Source organism: Danio aesculapii, chromosome 21 (assembly GCF_903798145.1).
Source record: "Danio aesculapii chromosome 21, fDanAes4.1, whole genome shotgun sequence".
Taxonomy (NCBI): Eukaryota; Metazoa; Chordata; class Actinopteri; order Cypriniformes; family Danionidae; genus Danio; species Danio aesculapii.
In genome coordinates this window covers 41,559,321-41,583,237 of record NC_079455.1, presented here as the reverse complement: position 1 = coordinate 41,583,237, position 23,917 = coordinate 41,559,321, and the positions used below count along the sequence as shown (strand labels likewise).

The 23,917-nt window shown below is 37.3% G+C and overlaps 1 protein-coding gene across 1 annotated transcript; it reads right to left on the bottom strand.

Moving 5' to 3' along the window:
- Nucleotides 1-1,373: 1,373 nt before the first annotated feature.
- uck1 (uridine-cytidine kinase 1) lies at nucleotides 1,374-22,294 on the bottom strand. Its single transcript, XM_056446196.1, has 7 exons — nucleotides 22,007-22,294; nucleotides 13,190-13,349; nucleotides 9,260-9,356; nucleotides 8,039-8,181; nucleotides 6,733-6,827; nucleotides 6,598-6,646; nucleotides 1,374-5,070 (listed from the first exon to the last, which is right to left on the bottom strand). Exons 1-7 carry the CDS (start codon nucleotides 22,094-22,096, stop codon nucleotides 4,871-4,873), a joined length of 834 nt encoding a protein of 277 aa, XP_056302171.1. The 5' UTR covers nucleotides 22,097-22,294; the 3' UTR covers nucleotides 1,374-4,870.
- Between the last annotated feature and the right edge of the window lie 1,623 nt (nucleotides 22,295-23,917).

The window sequence follows — 23,917 nt, the reverse complement described above, 5'->3', positions numbered from 1 at the left end:
TAAATTGGCAGTATTTTAGTGTAGTATAGTACACTACCTGACAAAAGTCTTGTCGCCTATCCAAGTTTTAGGAACAACAAATAAATTCTTCTAGTTGATCATTTGGTATCAGAAGTGGCTTATATGAAAGGCAAAGGCCTCTAGATTACGCTTATTTGACCACAATAAAACATGATCATGCATATGATTCTTAATGATTTCATTAGGGCAGTAAGGTCTGACTTTGCGTAGACAAAAGTCTCGTCACTGAACAGAAATAATGTCCAGTATAGAATATGTGGTCATGCTGCAGTGGAAACAGAATGAATATTGTGTCTGACTCCATCATGAGCTTGGAGGACTGCATCCATACATCTCTGCAACGACTCAAATCACTGATTAATAAAGTCATCTGGAATGGCAAAGAAAGCGTTCTTGCAGGACTCCTAGAGTTCAAGTTTCTTTGGATTCATCTTCAATGCCTCCTCCATCATCTTACCCCAGACATGCTTACTAATGTTCATGTCTGGTGACTGGGCTGGCCAATCCTGGAGCACCTTGATCTTCTTTGCATTCAGGAACTTTGATGTGGAGGCTGAAGTATGAGAAGGAGCGCTGTCCTGCTGAGGAATTCACCCTCTCCTGTGGTTTGTAATGTAATGGGCAGCACAAATGTCTTGAAACCTCAGGCTGTTGATGTTGCCATCCACTCTGCAGATCTCTCGCACGCCCCCATACTGAATGTAACCCCAAACCATGATTTTTTTCTTCACCAAACTTGACTGATTTCTGTGAGAATCTTGGGTCCATGCAGGTTCCAGTAGGTCTTCTGCAGTATTTGTGATGATTGGGATGCAGTTCAACAGATGATTCATCAGAAAAATCCACCTTCTGCCACTTTTCCAAATGATCAACTTGAAGTCATTGTTATTCGTTGCTCTTAAAACTGGGGTCCACGACAAGACTTTTGCCAGGTAGGGTACATTCTTATACAATAAATTGTTTCAAACTGCTAAAATGTCAATAATAAAAGTCACTTTGATAAACTGTAGAGTTAAATGTTCATCCTCAAACTCAATTCAGCAGAGATCAATGTCTCATAATGCAATTCATATCTGTAAAAAAAAAAAGAAGTACAGCATACAGAACCAAAACGTTTTTACAATATTACTGAACTTACTGTATTTTTAAAAGTCTAGTCTTCGAAAACATTAAAAAACTATACTAAATGAATGCTAGAATTGTTCATTACCATTGCAAATCACCTCATGTGTACATCCTTTCTTTGAACTCCGCTATACGAATGAATGTGCAAATTAAATAGTGGGTTTTTTGATCATTAATAGTGGCACTATTTATCAGACATAACATATAAACGCAAACAATCATCATTAAGTCACATAAGTATGTTATTTTAATGTTAAAAAAAGTGTACAAGAAAATGCAAAAATCTATCTTTAAATATTCACAGTTCAGATCAAACTTCAGACTGTAGAGTACCGACATCAATTAAACAGAGGTGGAAGATTAAAAAGTAAAGAGACACTTCAGTGATGGCGAGATAAAAATTTTGAATACTAAAATATCACCTTAATCCACTTAAATATATTAACTTCAACCTTTAGTTCTTATCCAGACCAAACAGATCAAGACAAGGCAAGAACCTTAAGATTAAAACCTTATTTAAACTCTCGTATTTGTAATAAATATAGCTACTCTATTATTCAATCTTGTGTTTTATGGTGAGAAGGCTGTGAAAATCGTACCGTTTTGTGCTGATTGTTATTATATGCTGAATTTTAGCACAGATGAATGTGGTTATGTAAATGAAGTATTGACAGTTTAATGTAACTTTTTTTTCAGTAAATTGTGTAAATAAAATTAAAAATGCATCCATTTAGCAAAAATCGCTCACAAAAGAAATATTTCGCACACTGTAATGGAAAAGTTTTTGCCATACTTCAAGTCATGAGATCTTTCTTCAAAGACGTTTTGGTATGTATATGTTGATATATACAGGGGCGTAGCAACCGGGGGGGACGGGGGAAATCAGTCCCCCTCACTTTTAGAGACAGACCATTTAGAAACAGGTGATTAATAATTATATGAATGTATAATCTCATACAGCCAGATCTCATAAAATGTCCACTACGCCCCTGGATATATATAACGTATAGTTAAGGCTATGAAATACACCATTGTGTTGACTGTGGCTGATCGTTTCTATATGCAGAATTTAACCACATGTTAATGTGATTTATGTAAATGTAGGACATCAACAGTTTACAGATAGCTGCATGCCCATTCAATTGCGCAAATTAAAATTGCGAACTGAAAATTTGCCTTATGGAAATGTGTCCAAGTCACAAAAACAACTACATAGTGCAAACTTTTTTCTTTACGCACACAATTGAAATGTTTGAAAACATTTTTTCCCCACATTGACAGGTCTTGGGACATTCGTCGAGAAGTCGTAAGATCAGTATGGTATGTATATAATGATATATAGTGTATAGGCAAGAAAGCGTTGATTGCTATGAACTGTTTTATGCTAAATTTGAAATGTGATTATTGTGTAAATGATGACTGCTATTGCAGGAGGTTAGGTGTAAATGTAGCTGTTTTTCCGTTTAAATTGCACGAATGAAAACTGCGAACTGAAAATATATGCAAACGAGTCCAATTTACATTTCATTATATAGTGCAAAAGTTAGCTTTTTTTATGCACAGAATTGAAATATTTCCCAAACTGCAATGGAAACGTTTTTTTCCCACATTAACAGGTCTTGGCATACGTCAAGAAGTCATAAGACCCTCTTTTAAGATGTTTTGGTATGTATATGTTGATATATATGTATAGTTAAGAAGGCTATAAAATGTACCATTGTTCTGACTGCGGCTGACCATTATTATATACTGAATTTAACCACATATGAATGTGATTTATGTAAATGTAGGACGTCGACAATTTAGGAACAGCTGCATGTCCATTCAAATGCGCAAATTGAAATTACGAACTGAAAATACGCCTTATGGAAACGGGTCCATTTCACAAAAACATCTACATAGTACAAACTATTTAACGTACACAAATGAAATGTTTCGCAAAACTGCAACGGTAACGTTTTTTTCCACATTTACTGGTCATGTGACATGCGTTAAGATGTCATAAGATCATTCTTTAAAAATGGTGTGGTATGTAAATGATGATATATAATATATAGGTAAGAAGGCCGTGATTTCTACTGACTTATTTTATGTAAGTAATGACAGATATCATAGGACGTTGAGTGTAAATGTAGCCATTTGTCCGTTAAATTGCGCAAATTAAAATTGCGAACTGTAAATACACTATGGAAATGGTTCTATTTCGCAAAAACAACTACATAGTGCCAACTTTTTTTTTCGCACACAATTGAAATATTTCACAAGATCCAATAGAAATGTTTTTTTGCCCATGTTTACAGGTCATGTAACATACTTTAAGGAGTCGTAAGATCATACTTTAAAGGTGGCGTGGTATGAATATGAGGATGTATAACTTATAGGTAAGAAGGCTTTGATTGTTACTGACATTTTATACATTTCAATTTTGAATATGATTATTATTTAAATTATGACAGATGTTGCAGGATATTGGGTGTAAATGTAGCCATTTTTCCATTCAATTGTGCAAATTACAATTGCGAACTAAAAATACACCTTATGGATAGGTGTCCATTTCACAAAGGCACCTACATAGTGCAAAAGTTTTAGCTTTTTTTACACACGCAATTGAAATATTTCTCAAACTACAATGGAAACTTTTTTTCCCACATTGAGAGGCCTTGGGGCATACATCGAGAAGTTGTAAGATCATTCTTTGAGGACGATTTGGTATGTATATGATGATATATAATGTATAGGTAAGATGGCTTTGATTGCTACTGACTGTTTTACTTACTGAAATTTTGAACGTGATTATGTAAATGATGACAGATTTTGCAGGATGTTGAGTGTAAATGTAGCTGTTTTTCCATTAAATTGCGCAAATTAAAACTGCAACCTGAAAATATGCCCTACGGAAACAAGTGTCCATTTCACAAAAACACCTACATAGTTCAAAAACGTTTTGTTTTTTTATGCACAATTGAAATATTTCGCAAACTGCAATGGAAACGTTTTTTCCCACATTGACAGGTCTTGGGGCATACGTCGAGAAGTCGTAAGACCATTCTTTAAAGACGGTTTGGTATGTATATGATAATATATAATATATAGGCAAGAAGGCTTTGATTGCTACTGACTAAATTGCTACGTTTTGAATGTGATTATTATGTAAATGATGACAGATATTGCAGGACGTTGTGTGAAAATGTACTCGTTTTTTTCCATTAAATTGCGCAAATTAAAATTGCGAGCTGAAATTACACCTTGTATCCTTGTACCCATTTCGCAGAAACACCTACATAGTGCAAAACTTTTTTTAACGCATACAATAATAATATTTTTTTTAATTTAATTATGTAAATGATGAGATACTGTAGGATGTTGAGTGTAAATGTAGAACGAAGTCATGGGATTGTTCTTTAGAGACGGTTTGGTATGTATATGATGATATATATAGGTAAGGAGGATGTGATTGCTGCTATTGTTTTATGCAAAATTATGAATGTGATTATGTAAATGATGACAGATGTTGAAGATCGTTAAGAATGTAAAATTAGGTGTTTCCATTAAATTGCGAACTGAAAATGGCATAAATTTTGCTAAAAAAATAATAATAATAACGCTTTTTTTTTAATAAGTAATAGTGAATGAGGGTATGGGGTGATTTGGGCTACAGCCATTGGGTTGGAAGCATGCAGCGATTAGTGTTTAGGTGTGTGTGATGTACAGGCTCTTCTTGGTGTCAGTGTGGTCGTGTGCTGGGCTCCAGTAATGGACGTTTTATAAGGTTGCTGCCACTTCCACTCGAGTTTTCTCCATGTTCGGCCACACCTCTTTTTAGACTCCGCCCATGGTTGTGGCCATTGACCGAACCCCTCTGCCACTTGCAGATGTCCCCGTTTAAGATGTCCTGAATATGCTGGACGATCAGGTTTATCGCCACTGTTAATTAAAAGAGGATAAACAAGTTTGACTAGAATATAATAGCATTAATTAATTAGCATAGAAAACAAATGGAATAATTAGCATTAAATGGTTTTTTATAGGGTTTTTAAGTCTAAAACTTACCTGGGTGGTATTTCTTTGATTAAAACTGTATTATATTTTGAAATATTATTGTATTGCAAAATATATTTTAAAGCATTTTTCATTCATTTGATGAAAGCTGAATTCACATAATCTTAAGTGACATGCTGGGGCTTTTTTCCCCCCTGATCTCACACTGTTCTACTTCAAGGATAATCTGAGAGAGGCTTTTTTTCACCTCCCTCTTCCCTAATGTATCTTCCTCTTTCTAAAAGCTACCTCTCTGACCTGTCTTCCCCTGAAATGTGTGAGTTTCAAAAAATTGTGCGCGCTCCGCCAACCGAAATAATGTCGCAAGCACCCAAAGTGAACCTCCGATGATGTCACATTTACCGCACGCACTGAGTGCAATAACAGAAATCTGATTGGCTATTGCGTGTTGGTCTCATTTGTAGTTGTAATACCGTAAATTACATTTGGACAAGTGAAATAAAGAACTACAACACCACAAAACCAAGAAACAACAACAAAAAAGAATTTAAATGAGCTTTAGATGTAGCGTTACATGGACATCGGAAAAATAGGACCTGTGCTAAAATATTTAAGACCTAGAACAGCGAATTTAAGACTTTTAAGGCCTAGATTTAAGACCCCGCAGAAACCCTGGATACTAATTAATCATACAAGTAATATTAATTGTTCACCTTCATAATCATGTTCCCGTCTCTATCCTACTATATAATTAGTAATTTTATAATCAGTATTTTATGCCAGTGGCCAGTCCCCTGGTCAGAGGAACTGTTGACCACCTCTGTACACACTGCTCTCTCCACACCAGCCATCTCAGTCCCCAGTGAACGAGTTTTTTCATCAGCAGGAGACATTGTAAATGTGCAAAGACCTCAGCTTATGCCAGAAAACAGAGATATGCTGATATTTCTTTTTAAAAATATCAAATCCCAGCACAGTCACAGTTTTAGTTTGTTTATATTAATGAGTCTTCTTTAGTTTCTATTATTCTTTTTTAATTTTTGGAATTTATTTGATTTAAAATTGCAATTTAGTTATGGCAGAAAGTATATATTATTTAGCAAACATGTGCAGCATTTAAGAAACAAATGAAAGAGCTCTTCACCTTAAATTTGCTTCAAATAATTTTGTAAATAAATTGTGAATCGTAAGTCAGGTGAATCATCACATCCCTACTGAATACTGAAGTAATGATGCTGAAAATTCAGCTTTGCTTCACAGGAATTAATTGCATTTTAAAATGCTTTCACATAGAAAATAGTAATTATAAACTGAAATAATATTGAACAGTTTTACCATATTTTAAACAAACAAATTCAGCCTTGATGAGCAAAAAATATATATAATTATTCCAAACTTCTGCTCCACCGGTGTATATGCATGAATATTCATTGGCTTTTGGCTCATATTTACCCATGTTATCAACTCCACGGGGTATTATGACATCTGCATATTTCTTGGTCTGTTTTGGAGAGAGATGTCAGAGGTCACGAATGCATTAAATGACTGTAACGCAGCTTTTCTTCAGCTTTTGCTGTGCTTTCTCACCGGAAGGCAGAACTCCTCAAAGGCTGGTTTGACAAAAGTTGTGTACTGCGTAAGGATCTGCTCCAGATCTCGACCTCTATTCATGTCGCGCAGAACTAAACACAACAAACACACTGTTAAACAAGCAACGCACATCTACAGTAACGTTTCTATTGTATAACTCCATCCATTTAAAAAGACCGAAAATTAGCTAAACTAAAAAAAATATCTCAAGTTCAATTATTTTTTTAGATTATTTTATTCCTCAAGGATGCATTAAATTGATGGAAAGTCCCAGTAAAATGTTTATCCTACAAAAGATTTCTGATTTAAATAAATGCCATTCTTTTGAACTTATATTTCTGCTCCTGGATAAATATAACTGTTTTCAGCACTGATGATAATAAGAAATTAAAAAATTGTACATTTAGATTTTTACACGGACTTTAAACTTGACTGCTTTCATGCCATCATTAAACTTATATATACACTACCTGACAAAAGTCGTGTCAATGATCTCAGTTGTAAGAGCAACAAATAATAACTTGACTTCTAGTTGGTCATTTGGAAAAGTGGCAGAAGGTGGATTTTTCTGATGAATCATCTGTTGAACTGCATCCCAATCATCACAAATACTGCACAAGACCTACTGGAACCTGCATGAACCCATAATTCTCACAGAAATCGGTCAAGTTTGGTGAAGGAAAAATCCTGGTTTGGGGTTACATTCAGTATGGGGACATGCGAGAGATCTGCAGAGTGGATGGCAACATCAACAGCCTGAGGTATCAAGACATTTGTGCTACCCATTACATTACAAACCACAGGAGAGGGCAAATTCTTCAGCAGGATAGCGCTCCTCTTTATACTTCAGCCTCCACATCAAAGTTCCTGAAAGCAAAAAAGGTGAAGGTGCTCCAGGATTGGCCAGCCCAGTCACCAGACATGAACATTATTGAGCATGTCTGGGGTAAGATTAGGGAGGGGGCATTGAAGATGAATCCAAATAATCCTGATCCCTCTGGGAGTCCTGCAAGAACGCTTTCTTTGCCATTCCAGATGACTTTATTAATAAGTGATTTGAGTCATTGCAGAGATGTATGAATGCAGTCCTCCAAGCTCATGGGATGGCTTGATCATATTTTATTTTGGTCAAATAAGCGTAATCTAGAGGCCTTTGCCTTTCATATAAGCCACTTCTAATACCAAATGATCAACTAGAAGTCAAGTTATTATTATTTGAAATCAGTTATTATTTGTTGTTCCTAAAACTTGGATAGATGACAAGACTTTTGTCAGGTAGTGTATATATAGAGAGAGAGATTACCTCTGCGAGACAGGCGCACATCTGAGTCTGTGTCCACAAACAGCTTCATGTGAAACATGTCTCGGACTTCCTGTGTGTAAAACACCAGAATCCCTTCAAAAAGCACCACGTCAGCAGGATAAACACAGATCTTCTCTGGCAGCCTGTAAACATGTGATCAACAGTCAATAGACAGACAGACAGACAATTGCATACTATGAGTGTACATGTGAGTAGAGAGAGTCTCTGGTGGATGTAGGATTATGAGGGAACAGCTTTAGTGTTTTGTGCTGCTTTAGGCCTGTCTTGGATAAATACATAACACTAAAACTGCCAGTAGGTGATGATAAGTCCCTTTGCTGCATCCTAATTCACCTGCATTAGACGCAGGGCTGCACGATACTGAAAAAACATGCAATATTGTTGTAAAGTGTTGCGATAACAATATTTCTTATGATATAACTAACTTGCAAAGCGCGTTTTTATCAGCAATTTTTCACACACACATTTATTAATCGCATCAAAAATATGTTTTTGATTTAATTTAAGTGTATATTTATGTATATATTAATACACGCATGCATAATTTTATTTATATTTATATTTAAAACGTGTATATGATGCAAATTATATACAAATTGAAATTGTTAATTGAAATATCCATGTCAGACTGTTTTGCATAGTTTTGTTTCTATGTGTGTGCGCATCACATATACATAATAAATATAGATAATACAGACATATATTATGTCAAAACAAACTTTTTTTCGATTACTCTTTGCCCAACACCTATTCTTTTAATGATCATAATAAAATAAACAGGTAATAGATATTTTTCTAAGCTAATTAAATCTTAAACACTATGCAAACCTGTAGACTTTAAAACATCACGAATTAATTAAAACCTCGGTGTGAATTCAGATTCTTATTGGCTGTGGTCATTTTCTCCTCTTGTCTCACGGCATAAGTGTTTATTTTGGAGATAGTATGATGATGGAGGTAGTAAAAGCCTCATCTGATTGGTCAGATTTGGATAAACAACCTATACATGCAGCACACAAATGCTTGGCACATCAAATTTATTTAATCTATTGCACTTTTCTGTGATATAGATATTGCATATACTATTGCGATGACCATAATTTTTTGATATATATATTGTGCAGCCTTAATTAGAAGTCTATGGCATATCCACAAAGAGCTCCAAAGTGTGTGTGTGTTTGTGTGTGACAGATTTATTGCCTGGAATGGGTGACAAAGTCATATGTAGGAACCTCCACCACCTTCCCTTCTACTATATCCTTCAATGTCTGACACATGAACTCCGTATCAAACGCATCTGAAAGAGAGAAAACACAAGAGTGCATTGGGGGAAAAAAAACATCCAGACTTACTACTGACCTCATAAATTGATTTTATGATTTGAAGACATAATTATCTAACAAACAAATGATAACAGTGTTTTATTCCCAGGTGTGTCAAAGATGAGACGTGTCATTTGGTGAGTGCATCTAGGTAAATGTACAATAATTTTTAGTGTGAGGCAAAAATCCATCACAATTAATCGCATCCAAAATCAAAGTTTGTTTTAACGTAATATGTGTGTGTAATATGTGTATGTGCTGTGTATATTTATTATGTATATCTAAATACACACATGCATGCATATATTTTAGAAAAAAGTGTATTTATATTTAGGTATAAAATATGTGTATATGATACAAATTATATGTGTGTGTGTATATATATATATATATATATATATATATAATACACACTTTTATTATTTTGAGGTTTAATTTGGATGTGATTTAATATATTTTATATACTTTGAAAGCTTCTTAAATGCAAATATATGGTCTGCTTGAATGTTTCTTGTAAAAATGACATGCCTAAACATGAGTAACAGATATATTTATGTAAAAATAAAACAACATACTTAGTAAAATGATAAGTGATGGTTCAACATTTTGATTGCTAATGTTAATTCCTGACAAGGGTAAAACTTATTGTTTTGAAGGAGAGAGGCAAAGTAATAATGACAATTGATGAGTGTTTTGGGGACCTGACAAATTTTTTGTTTGTTTTTTGTGCTTTTTGTCCAGTATATATTGTTTTGTGTTCAACAGAAAAAGCTAATCCAGTGTAGAACCACCATCTGAGTGTGAGGAAATTGTAATTGTTTGGGTGAACTGTTCCTTTAAGCTACAATTACAATGAATGACATTTTACTGCGTTTTCGGTAAAACATGAAAAGAAATTATATCAGTCATCTTTTCCCTGGAAAAAATATGTGAAATATAAAAAGGAAAAGGCTACATGACAAAAATGTTAATGGAAATCGCTGACACGGGTAAAACACTATACTGTTTTGATGGATAGAGGCAAATTAATAATGATTTATAATTATGACAATTAATGAGTATTTTTAGAGCCTGACAAATTTTATTTTGGTAATTTTTGTGTTTTTTTTTGTGTCCAAAATACTTCTGAATAAATTGTTTTGTGTTCAATAGAAAAAATGAATCCATAAAAGTCTAGAACCACCACGTGAGTGAGAGTACATTTTCATCTTTTGGGTGAACTGTCCCTTTAACTACAGTTACAATGAATGACTAATTTTATTAGTATGTGTTTTCTGTAAAACATGTTAAATATAACAATCATATTTGCCTTTGTGTAAAAAGGAAAAAGCTACATGACAAAAATGCTAATGCTAATCGCCGACAAGGGTAAACCCTAGTGTTTTGATGGATGGAGGCAAAGTAATAATGATTTATAATTATGACAATTAATGAGTGTTTGTGGGGCCTGACCATTTTTTATTTCGTTTTTATTTGTCTAAAATACTTAAGAATATAATATTTTGTATTAAACAGAAAAAGCTTATGCATAAAAGTGTAGAACTACGACCCGAGTGTGAGTAAATAGTGAGGAAACTTTCATCTTTTAGGGTGAACTGTACCTTTAACTACATCACATTTTTATTAGTATGTGTTTTCTGTAAAACATGTTAAAAGATTATAACAATCATATTTTTCTATGGAAAAATGTGTCATGTAAAAATGAAAAAGCTAAATGACAAAAATGCTAATGTTAATCACTGACCAGGCTAAAACCTATAGTGTTTTGAAGGACAGAGGCAAAGTAATAATGATTCAGAATTACAATTAACGAGTATTTTGGGGGCCTGACAAATTCTTTTGTCCAAATTACTTCTGAATATATTGTTTTGTGTTCAACAGGAAAAGCGAATCCATAAAAGTGTAGAACTACGACCTGAGTGTGAGTAAATAGTAAGAAATCTTTTTTTATTTGGGGTGAACTGTCCCTTTAAGCTACAGTTAAAATGAATGACATTTTAATTAATGACATTGTTTTTGGTAAAACATGTTAAAAATAATATCATTTGATGTTCTGGAAAAAAATGAATCAAATGTAAAAATGAAAAAGCTAAATGCCAAAAATACTAATGTTAATTGCTGATAAAGGAAAACCCTAGTGTTGACAAGTGCCTGACAAGTTTTTATTTTATTTTATTTTATTGATTTTTTTTGTCTAAAACACTTCAGAATATATTGTTTTGTGTCCAACAGAAAAAAAGCTAATCCATTAAAGAGTAGAACCACCACTTAAGTATAAGTAAATAGTGAGGAAACATTCAATTTTGGGGTGAACTGTCCCTTTAAGCTACAGTTAAAATTAATGAAATTTTAATTAATGACATTGTTTTTGGTACAACATGTTAAAATAATAACAATCATTTTGTTGTTATGGAAAAAATGTATCAAATGTAAAAATGAAAAAGCTAAATGCCAAAAATACTAATGTTAATTGCTGATAAAGGAAAACCCTAGTGTTTTGAAGGATAGAGACAAAGTAATAATGACTTATAATGACAATTAATAAGTATTTTGGGGGCCTGACAAGTTTTTATTTTAGTTTATTGATTTTTTTTTTGTCTAAAACACTTCAGAATATATTGTTTTGTGTCCAACAGAAGAAAAAAAGCTAATCCATAAAAGTGTAGAACCACCACTTAAGCATAAGTTAATAGTGAGGAAACGTTCAATTTTGGGGTGAACTGTCCCTTTAAGCTACATTTAAAATTAATGAAATTTTAATTAATGACATTGTTTTTGGTACAACATTTTAAAATAATAACAATCAGTTTGTTGTTATGGAAAAAATGTATCAAATGTAAAAATGAAAAAGCTAAATGCCAAAATTACTAATGTTAATTGCAGACAAGGGCAAACCCTAGTGTTGGGAAGGATAGAGGCAAAGTAATAATTAGGGCTGCAGGATATTGGAAAAATCGGATATTGCAATATTTTGTTTTGCTGTGATAAATATTGCGATATGTTTTACAAGATAGTTCTAATAGCATTATTTGATGGTTTTCTGGGGAGTCTAGCAGTATTCAGGTACAGAAATTGAATAATCACAATGCAAAAAATGTGGTCTTTGTCTCGTATCTAGCTCAAATATCTAAAAAAAAATAATCTTAGATCTTAGTAAAAATATTGTTTTGTTTTCAAACAAGCAAAACTATCTGCCAGTGGAATAAAATAATCTTGTTTTTGCTTTAAAGTGTACATATTTGGACTAGAAACAAGACAATAATTCTAAGATTTTTTTTCTTTTGCATAAATTCCATATAAATACAATAATTAAATACAATTCTTTAGCTCAATTTAATTTAATTTAATAGACTCAATATTGCATATCTTGCAATGTGACTATGGCAGATGCACACATTTGCGATATCGATGCTGAAACGATATATTGTGCAGCCCTAGTAATAATGATTTATAATTACAAATATTGAGTATTTTTTGGCACCTGACATTTATTTTGGCATTTGTTGTATTTTTGTCCAAAATTCTTCAGAATATATAGTTTTCAATAGAAAGAGAATATCCATAAAAGTGTAGAACCACCACCTGAGTGTGAATAAATAGTAAGGAATTTTTCATTTTAGGGGTGAACTGTCCCTTTAAGCTAGTTTTCTGTAAAACATGTTAAAAATGATAACAATCACATTTTGCTCTGGAAAAAAAAACCTGTCAAATGCAAAGAGGAAAACAAGACAAATGCGTTGTTTTGGTGTTTGAAAGCCCTTTTTGCCCTTGACCCAGATGTTTTGTTTATAGTTTGTTTGTTTTTTACCTGGATGGTCAAAGTTGTACTGGCCTTTCAAAGCCTTTGCCTTCTGTTCTGGGGTGAGAACTCTGTAGAAACTGTCCTGGCTGACAATAGTGACCTTCCTCTGATGGTGATCCACCTTATTCTGTCCCAAAAGCTCCATGATTTTTGCACATACTGTGGACTAACAGAAAAACACCCGTTAATAGCCAGGATTGACAGTCTAATGTGCATTTGTAATTGCATCAGCCTGAATATCATTACAGATACTGTTACAAGTGGACACCAGGTCTGCTGTTTAATTTGAGTCGCAAAATGGCATTTCGCACAGCTTATAATACACACTGCATGCTGTTTCCCTATGCATGTAGACAGTGGAAGGTAAAATTATTAGTCTTCCTGTGAATTTTGAAATATTTTTTAATATATCAGAAGTGATGTTTAACAGGATAAGGACATTTTCACAGTATTTCCTACAATATTTTTTCTTATGGAGAACATATTTTGTCCTTTTATTTATTTGAAATAGTGTTTTATTTTAAACTAGGACAATATTATTAGCTCCCTTAAAGGTGCAATAGGTGATCTGCCAAAATGCTATCTGTGTCACGGATTGGCCAGGCTCTTCCACCAGCCTCACGCAAAGATCACCATCACCTGAGTATTAACCACACACAGCTGCACCCAATCACTTAGTCACTATATAAGCACACACCTCACTTCACTCAGTGTCCGGTCTCGTTCCTACGAAGCGGACTCTGAGTGAAACACCTCCTGGTAATCACTAGCATTTCAACCTCAGTATATTGTACTTATCTGCTCTTTGTCTCTCCTAGTTTGTCCAGTGTTCCCGGTGTCCTGTCTGCCTTGTGTTTGTCATCAGTCTGTCTTCCCCGCAAGCCCTCTGGTGTGTGCATTCGGTCTCCCTCTGTATCAGTCATCCAGCCTGCCACCAAGGATCACCCGAACAACCAGACTCCACTCACTTCTCCTCCGTTCTCCTTGTGTGCTCAGTTGTTGTTAAATAAACATCGTTGATAATTCACTCACCTCCTTTGTCCGTCTGCTTCCCATAACAGAAGACCGGACCACTACAATCAACAGCATGAGCACTCACGATCCCATTCAAGAGTTGGTGGACTCATTGAAGAGAGTTTTATTACCATCTACTCCACTTCCCGAAGCGCCACCAGCACCGAGCACTTCTTCACCGTCCACCCACTCATCCAGTCCCATGGCTCGACCAGCGCCCTACTCTGGCGGGGCGGAGGAGTGCAATGGATTTCTTTTGCAATGTTCTCTCATATTCACCATGCAACCTGAGTTATATCCCACAGATCGGTCCAAAATCGCATTCATCATCTCCCTTCTCTCTGGATCGGCTCTTCGGTGGGCAGAAACCATTTGGCAACAGTCTGGGCCGGTAACCAGCTCCATTCAAGCATTCACCAAGTACTTTAAGGAGGTTTTTGGTCGCGCAGATGCAGAAGTAGCAGCTGGAGAACAGTTATACCATCTCAAACAGGGAGCCATGTCCACTCAGGATTATGCGCTCCGGTTCCGTACTCTGGCTGCTGCTAGCGGATGGAATGAGCGATCTCTCCTCACCACCTACCGGCTCGGACTGGAGCCCAGCCTCCGACTACAGCTAGCAGCCCTCGGCGATACCTTGGGGTTGGAGAAATTCATCCAACTATCCCTCCGCTGTTCCGATCGTCTGAGGGTATACCAGCACGATCTTCCACCTGTTCCCCAAGCACTCCTCCGTTCGCCAGAGCCAGCAGTCCCTCCAGAACCTGAACCAATGATCGTGGAATCTGGTAGACTCACCATCACTGAGCGACAGAGGAGGCTGACCCGGGGTCTATGTATGTACTGTGGTGCCGAAGGACATGTCAGGCTGGACTGTCCCATTCGTCCAGCACGTCCCTTGGTGAGTGTATTCAGTTCCCCTATTGAAAAAATGCATCCTCTCACCACCGATGTCCAGTTAACTACCCCTTCTGTATCTGTTTCAGTCACGGCCCTCATCGACTCCGGGTCAGCTGGAAATTTCATCTCGTACGCCCTCTGTCGCCAGCTCCATCTTAACACCGAAGCCTCGACGCACGTCTACCAGATCCAACCCATAACCAACGCAATCCGTTCCCAGGCACGTATCCATCGCAAATGTGAACCCATCTATCTCCAAGTGGGATTGCTCCACAAGGAGGAGATCCAATTTCTGGTTCTGGAGGGTGCATCCATGGACATCATTCTAGGGCGCCCGTGGCTGGTGAAGCACGATCCCATCCTCTCTTGGGGCACAGGAGAAATAAAGAAATGGGGTGAAGACTGCAAAACCAGATGTTTTCCCGACCTACCTGTTCAACTTCAGAAACCACTTACCATCTATGTCACGTCTGTCGAAAGTCCAGTCAATAAACAATCCATTCAAATCCCGAAGATCTACTCCACATATGAAGACGTTTTTTGCCCCAAGAGAGCTTCCCAGCTACCTCCACATCGGCCATGGGACTGCGCCATAGACCTGCTGCCAGACGCTCCTATGCCCAAAGGTAGGATCTACCCGTTGTCCCTTCCGGAAACTAAGGCCATGGAGGAGTATATTCAGGAAGCACTGAGTCAGGGGTATATCCGCCAGTCCACGTCACCCGCTGCCTCAAGCTTTTTCTTTGTGGCCAAGAAGGATGGAGGGCTGCGTCCTTGTATCGATTACCGAGTTCTGAATCAAGGAACAATTAAGTTCCGGTATCCCCTTCCTCTCGTCCCAGCGGCCCTGGAACAACTCCAATCCGCCAAGATATTCACGAAGTTGGACCTCCGCAGCGCCTACAATCTGGTCAGAATACGTGAGGGGGACGAGTGGAAGACTGCGTTTGTGACCCCTACAGGGCACTACGAATACCTGGTCATGCCCTATGGTCTGGTCAACGCCCCCTCCGTATTCCAGAACTTCATTCACGAAGTCCTCCGGGAGTTCCTCCATATCTCCGTCATAGTCTACATTGATGACATCCTGATTTACTCCCGGAGTGAGGCCGAACACCGCCACCACGTTGCGGAGGTCCTACAAACCCTCAGAGACCATCAATTGTACCTCAAGGCTGAAAAATGCTCCTTCCACCTACCATCTGTTCAGTTCTTGGGGTACATTATTGATCAGAAAGGGGTTCGCATGGACGAGGGGAAGGTCACTGCCGTTGTCTCCTGGCCACAACCAACAACTATTAAAGAACTCCAACGATTTCTAGGGTTTGCCAATTTCTATAGACGATTCATCCACAACTACAGTCTCATTACCGCTCCGCTGACCAACCTACTCAAAAATCACCCCAAGAAACTCTCCTGGCCTCCCGAAGCCGATGCAGCCTTCCAAACCCTCAAACAATCATTCACTCAAGCTCCACTCCTGACTCACCCAGATCCTGAAATCCCGTTCGTGGTCGAGGTAGATGCCTCGACAACTGGAGTTGGAGCCATCCTGTCACAACATCAAGGTACACCAGCATTACTCCATCCATGCGCCTATTTCTCAAGGAAGCTCAGCCCGGCGGAGAGAAACTATGACATCGGAAATCGGGAGCTATTAGCCATCAAGCTTGCCCTGGAAGAATGGCGACACTGGCTGGAGGGAGCTAAACATCCTTTCCAGGTGATTACAGACCATAAGAATCTCCAGTACCTCAAAGAAGCCAAAAGACTCTGTCCTCGTCAGGCCCGATGGTCCCTGTTCTTCTCCCGATTCCAATTCTCAATATCTTACCGACCTGGGTCAAAGAACATCCGAGCGGACGCACTTTCCCGTATTTATGATCAGCCGGAACTCATGGAGACCCCAGCCAGAATCCTCCCAGAACAGATCACGGTCTGTCCCATCACCTGGTCCGCTCCTACAGTCGTCGCCACTCCCGAATCCAGGACTCCGCCGGGCTGTCCCCCCAATCGTCGCTTCATTCCTGAAAACCAACGGGTAGATCTGATCCATTCCACCCATACATCTTTGGGCACAGGACATCCCGGGACCAACAACACCCTCTCGCTGCTATCCCAACGCTTTTGGTGGCCGCACATGGCGAGGGATGTGAGGAGATACGTTCAAGGCTGTAGAGAGTGCGCTATGTCGAAGAGTCCTCGCCATCTACCTGCAGGTAAACTCCATCCCTTGCCCATCCCAAACCGCCCCTGGTCACACCTAGGAGTTGACTTCATGACAGATCTCCCATCATCTGAAGGTAATACCTGCATTTTAGTCATTGTCGATCGATTTTCCAAATTCTGCCGTCTGATTCCCTTGAAGGGTCTGCCCACAGCCCTGGAAACCGCAGAAACCCTATTCAACCATGTCTTCCGATGCTTTGGATTGCCTGAGGACATAGTCTCGGACAGAGGACCCCAGTTCATCTCCAGACTATGGAAAGCCTTCTTCAGACTCCTAGGTGTGACCGTCAGCCTCTCGTCTGGCTATCATCCACAGACCAACGGCCAGACAGAGAGGAAAATCCAAGAAGTGGGGCGGTTCCTCAGAACATTCTGTCACGGTCATCAAAACTCCTGGAGCCAGTTTCTGGGCTGGGCGGAATACGCCCAGAATTCCCTGCGGCAACCTACCACCGGACTTACGCCATTCCAGTGTATTCTGGGCTTCCAACCTCCACTCTTTCCCTGGGATGGCGAACCTTCTGATGTCCCCGCAGTGGATTACTGGTTCCGGGAGAGCGAGAGGGTCTGGGACGATGCTCATCACCATCTCCAGAGGGCAGTTCGCAGAGCCAAGGAGGTCTCCGATAAGAGGAGGATCCCAGGTCCAAGCTATGCGCCGGGGCAGAAAGTTTGGCTCTCCACCAGAGACATCCGCTTGCGACTGCCCTCCCGAAAACTTAGTCCCAGATTTGTTGGTCCCTTCACCATCCTGGAGCAGGTCAACCCCGTCACATTTAAGTTACAGTTACCACCACAATATAGGATCCACCCCACATTCCACGTGTCACTCCTCAAACCCTTTCACGACCCTCTGATTCCTTCCACAGAGCCTGGCCATGAAGAGGAACCTCCTCCCCCACTGATGTCGGAAGTCGGATCCATTTACAAGATCAAGGACCTTCTACGGTCCCGACGTCGTGGTGGTCAGCTGGAATATCTTGTCGACTGGGAGGGATACGGTCCGGAGGAGAGATCTTGGGTCCCCAGATCAGATATATTAGATCCTGCACTTATGGAAGAGTTCCACTCCAATCACCCCGAGTTTCCAGCACCTCGTGGACGTGGTAGACCACCACGGCGTCGGAGGTATAGGCCCTCAGGAGCGGGCCCTGGGGAGGGGGGTAATGTCACGGATTGGCCAGGCTCTTCCACCAGCCTCACGCAAAGATCACCATCACCTGAGTATTAACCACACACAGCTGCACCCAATCACTTAGTCACTATATAAGCACACACCTCACTTCACTCAGTGTCCGGTCTCGTTCCTACGAAGCGGACTCTGAGTGAAACACCTCCTGGTAATCACTAGCATTTCAACCTCAGTATATTGTACTTATCTGCTCTTTGTCTCTCCTAGTTTGTCCAGTGTTCCCGGTGTCCTGTCTGCCTTGTGTTTGTCATCAGTCTGTCTTCCCCGCAAGCCCTCTGGTGTGTGCATTCGGTCTCCCTCTGTATCAGTCATCCAGCCTGCCACCAAGGATCACCCGAACAACCAGACTCCACTCACTTCTCCTCCGTTCTCCTTGTGTGCTCAGTTGTTGTTAAATAAACATCGTTGATAATTCACTCACCTCCTTTGTCCGTCTGCTTCCCATAACAATCTGTTAGCAAAATATCTTTGAAAACACAGTCCCTTCCCTGCCGTCCAAAGCCACGCCTCCTGAAATCACGAACGCGCATCTTAAAGATGACCGTAGACAATCCACTAGATCATGTTTTTCGCCAGATAGAAAACTTTATAATACTACAATTATTATTATATAAATACTATAATTCTGAATGGAAAAACTGTATTATATCTAGCATTTTTTCAGTTGTGTAGTTAGCAGAACTTGTCATAATGCGCAATATTTCATGCATGCAAGGCTCGCTGGTCTCACTCTCTCACACGCTTTGTCCGTAAGCGATTACTGTATTTTTAGTGTTTGGCTGGCAGCAAACAGGAATTCCACTTATTACTAAGCCATACTTACATGCTATTTCAGATCTAATATTCAGAGTAGCAGTAAACAATATAGGGAGCGCGTCACAGGCTGTCATTGTTCAAAAATGATGAATTTTGGGTGGAACCAATGTGAATATAAAACCAACTTTAGCTCAGTAAAGCAGGCTAGGCGGAATAGCGCTATTTACTGATGTTTTGATGTTAAACTAAATAAAATCTACATTATTGATGCTGTAAAAAGCCCCTTGTAAAACTGAAAATAATCACATCATTCTTTCGCTGGAATATTTCAGTGGCTGAACAACACTTCTGTGCATATAACCCATTCGTAAAAACACAATCTACATCAGCTTTGTGTGACTAAAATAGTCAAAACATAACATTACCTGTTTAAAAGAAATACTTCAGCCATGGAGTCGTCCTTCCTCCAGCGTGCAAAACTAACTCCAATATTGATTCAGGATTTTAAAGTTTTGATTCAGCATTTATTTTTACTGCTGTCACACTTTCATGTGCAGGTGAATGTGGCGCATGTGCACGTGCAAATGGCAGATTTGCGTAAATGGCTGCAGATGTACAAATCTACATTTGCTGACAGGCAGTATGGGCTACTTATCAAAATTACTGGAATTATCAGCCCAAGAAATTTTAATCAGTTAAACGTTTTTTAGTCTTATACTTACCCAGAATATAAAAACACATATCAATGCATTTCGATCATTTACTTTAATCATTACTATTGGAATGTGAAGAGACTTTCAACCAGCACAACAAAACATATTTCTGAAGACAATCACCTACTGCACCTTTAAGAAACTAATTATTTCTTTTGATTACATATCAAAACACTGTTGTCTAATGACTTGCCTAATAATTAACCTACCTTGTTTAGTTAACCAAATTAACCTAATTTATCCTTTAAATTACATTTTAAGATGAATACTAGTATCTTAGAAAAACGTAAGTCACGGCCATTGAAGCAAAGACAACAGGAATGAGTTATTTATTAAAACTATTATGTTTAGAAAATGTGCTGAAGCTAAATCTTCTCTGTTAAATAACACTTTAGATTAGGGCTGCACAATATATTGTTTCAGCATCGATATGGCAATGTACGAATCAGCAATAGACACATCGCAGGATCTGCAATGTTAAATTGGAATTATAATAATCCAGGAAACAATTCAGAGCACATAAAGGGATTGCAAAGTTTCACTCTAATATAATGGTGTGAAGGCTTTTTTTATGTGTTATCAAGGCCTGTGACTATATTTCAAGTGAACTTAAACTATTTGGGCACAAGTAATGATAAAGTCTGCCACTTTAACAAAGAACGATTGTACTTATTTATACAATGAAGACTCCATGCAGTTATTTTACATTTGATTAGTGAATTTCTGTGCCTCAATACACCACCATAAATCTATAAAGTGCTGTTTATTAATTTCTATCATTGTGCTATAGTTTTCATCCGTTCTCGAATTTGTTTTGTTTATTTTGTGGTAATTTTGTATATTTTATGCAGATGATCTTACCTACAAAATCCCAATCAAAGGAAATTATGAATTCTTAACAAATTAAAATGAGTTATTAAAGTTATCTTGTTAAATTATATTCATTTCGCAATACAAAAAGAAAGAAAAAGAAAATATTGCAATGTCTGTTTTTTCCAATATTGTGCAACCCTACTTTGGATATATTTTTAAAAGAATAGACTTCACCCAGAAGAGCTAATAATTTTGATGTTGACTGTATGTTTTGTAACTAAGGTAAAGTTGGTTTTATATTCACACAATCGTTCATTTTAGCTGACTCTATATTGTTTATCAGGCTAATTTAAATATTTGGTCTGTAACCTCATTTAGTATGTCTTAAAAATGGTTTTCTGATATGTATGGTTTTACTTTTACCCCTGACCCAGAGATTGAAATATTTGGTATACTCTCATTATCTGCTGGATTATAAGGTGTCCATACAAAGCACCATCATTTCTGGAATGATTATTGCTAAGAGTGTCATTCTAAAACTGTGCAAATCAGATTTTATTCTGCAATTTATGACATGGTTAACTTAGCTCACACTAATATTGCACACGGAAAGAGTCTGTTATGGAGTTATTGATTATCTTGATAAGTTTTACAATATATGGCAACCATTTCTTGATCACCTGGACCAATATAATGCAGATTCTGAGCAGCAGTGTAGTGCTTAATTTGCTCACTACCCCAATTGACTGCCTCTTTGTATTTTCATTGAAACTGTTTATATGCCCTAATTGTTTTTTAATAATAACTTAATTTTTGTATTTTTTATAAATATATATATTTTTTATTTTTATTATTATTATTACTATTATTTTCTTTGCATCACCATGCTTATATTATGTAAGTATGACTTCAAAACAACATTAGCACTATTGAATTGACTGTGAACAGTGTAGTACTTTGATAGTCATTGCCTGCTAATATGATTTCCCTATTTAATGTTACAATTTGCTAATAATACTTTTCTGAAATTATATTGTTAAGGAGAATGTGCGATTGTGTAAATATAAAACCAACTTTATCTCAATCTTAAGCTAAGGAAAATAAAACGAATACATGCTAACTCATGCTAACCCAACATGCGACGTTTTTAACTCATTTTAAAGCCCCTCTATGTGTTGTGTCCATCATGTATGTAGTGTTCCGTACCTTCCCGCTGGCCGTTCCTCCGCTCACACCGATCAGGAAAGGTCGGTGCCGCGGCCGCTCATTGTCACACAGCATACCGGATGAATTCATGGTGAAACGGTGGCAAAAACCGCGTTTACTTTAACGCGTGGAGTCCAGGTGAACGCATAAACTTGTTCTGGAGATGAACTGTCATCGGTTGGAGGTTGTTGGGGCGGTGTGTGATCAATTACCGCTTGGTTTCACTATCAACCGAGGAGGTTTGTCTATATTCGGTTTCTTTTTCAGTTGACGGGAGGTTTCTCTTCCACCGCGGGGCGCTCGGTTACTCAAACCGACAAGTTTCCGTTGATGGTCGTTCATTCTCGTAATAATTGTAATCTTATTGTCGTAGATTAGAGAGTATCATATTATAAATCGACACATTATCGCAACTTATTCATGAGGCAAAAGTGTAAACCGTCTTATGAATCTTTATTATAATGTTGTATAAAAAGCCGCGATAGTAACCACAAACGATAGTGATTGGTCTGTCAAACTCCAGCGCTGAGAAAAGTAACAGTGGACGTTTGACCAACCTACTTGTGCAACGCTTCAGCGCCGTTTTTATAACGATATATAATTTTGTAACGATGTTTGGAAAATTTAATTGACGTTTACTTGATAATGGACTGTACAGAGTTGTTGTTGGTCATTTTTATCGTATACAGTAAAAGCAGGTCGGTAATGTAAGCACCGACCATTAAGGATCTTTCTTCACTGCTGATTGCCGTTCTACCCATTTTTCTGTTTATGTACGTGACTGCGTCATTACGCTGCGTAAACTTGTAAACAGACCAGGCGCATCACATATACTTCAACACAAGTATCTTCGATTGACCTTTAAGATTTAATAACAATAATTCATTAATTTTCCTTCGGCTTAGTCTCTTTAATAATCAGGGGTCACAACAGCGGAATGAACCGCCAACTTCTCCAGCATGTTTTACACAGCGGATGCCCTTCCAGCTGCAACCTAGTGCTGGGAAACATCGATACATACTCATTCACACACATACACTACGGTCAGTTTAGTTTATTCAATTCACCTATAGCTCACATGTCTGTGGGGAAAACCGGAGCACATGCAAACTCCACACAGAAGTGCCAGTGCTAACCACTCGATGCTAACCACTGAGCCACCGTGTTGCCTCGTGTATAATAATTCATACTCTAGTTCTTGTAAACTCTTTAATAGCCAAAAATGTATTTAGTTTTTTTCTTAGAAAATATAAATTATAAATTATTAAATACATGTCCTAATTATGTTATTACTTTTGCAAACGTTTATACTGGTGTACGTTTTAAAAGAAAATACGCTGTTATTTTAAGAATAAATTTTTAATAAACACATGGGAAACAATGTTTTTGAGATAAGTTTCGTCTTATTGCTGTGGCTGCAAATTTTAGACAAAAAATATTTAATATGTATACAAAAATGTAATATATATAATATTTTTTGTAAATATATATATATATATATATATATATATATATATATATATATATATATATATATATACACAAAAATGTAATATACATTTACAATATATATATACAAAAAGTATATTTACAAAAATATTTAATATATATACATAAAATGTAATATATATTTACTATATATATATATATATATATATATATATATATATACACAAAAGATGTAATAGATGTACAAAAAAAGTAATGTATGTTTACAAAAAGATAATAAATATACAAAAAATGTTATATATATTTACAAAAATGTCATATATAAAAAGTAATTTAAATATTTAAAAAAAGATTTATTATATATACAAAACATGTAATATATACTTACAAAATTTTTTTATAGATCTACAAAAAAATGTTATATATATAAAAATTAATATTCATTCATTTTCTTTTCTGCTT

Excerpts from the sequence above, each read along its gene's own strand:
- uck1 (XM_056446196.1), bottom strand. The coding sequence starts at position 22,096 with ATGAATTCATCCGGTATGCTGTGTGACAATGAGCGGCCGCGGCACCGA. Across the intron at positions 6,828-8,038 it reads TGTGCGCCTGTCTCGCAGAG|TTCTGCGCGACATGAATAGA; the intron begins GTAATCTCTCTC and ends TGTTGTGTTTAG. Across the intron at positions 5,071-6,597 it reads CCGTGGAGTTGATAACATGG|TGGCGATAAACCTGATCGTC; the intron begins GTAAATATGAGC and ends TTTAATTAACAG.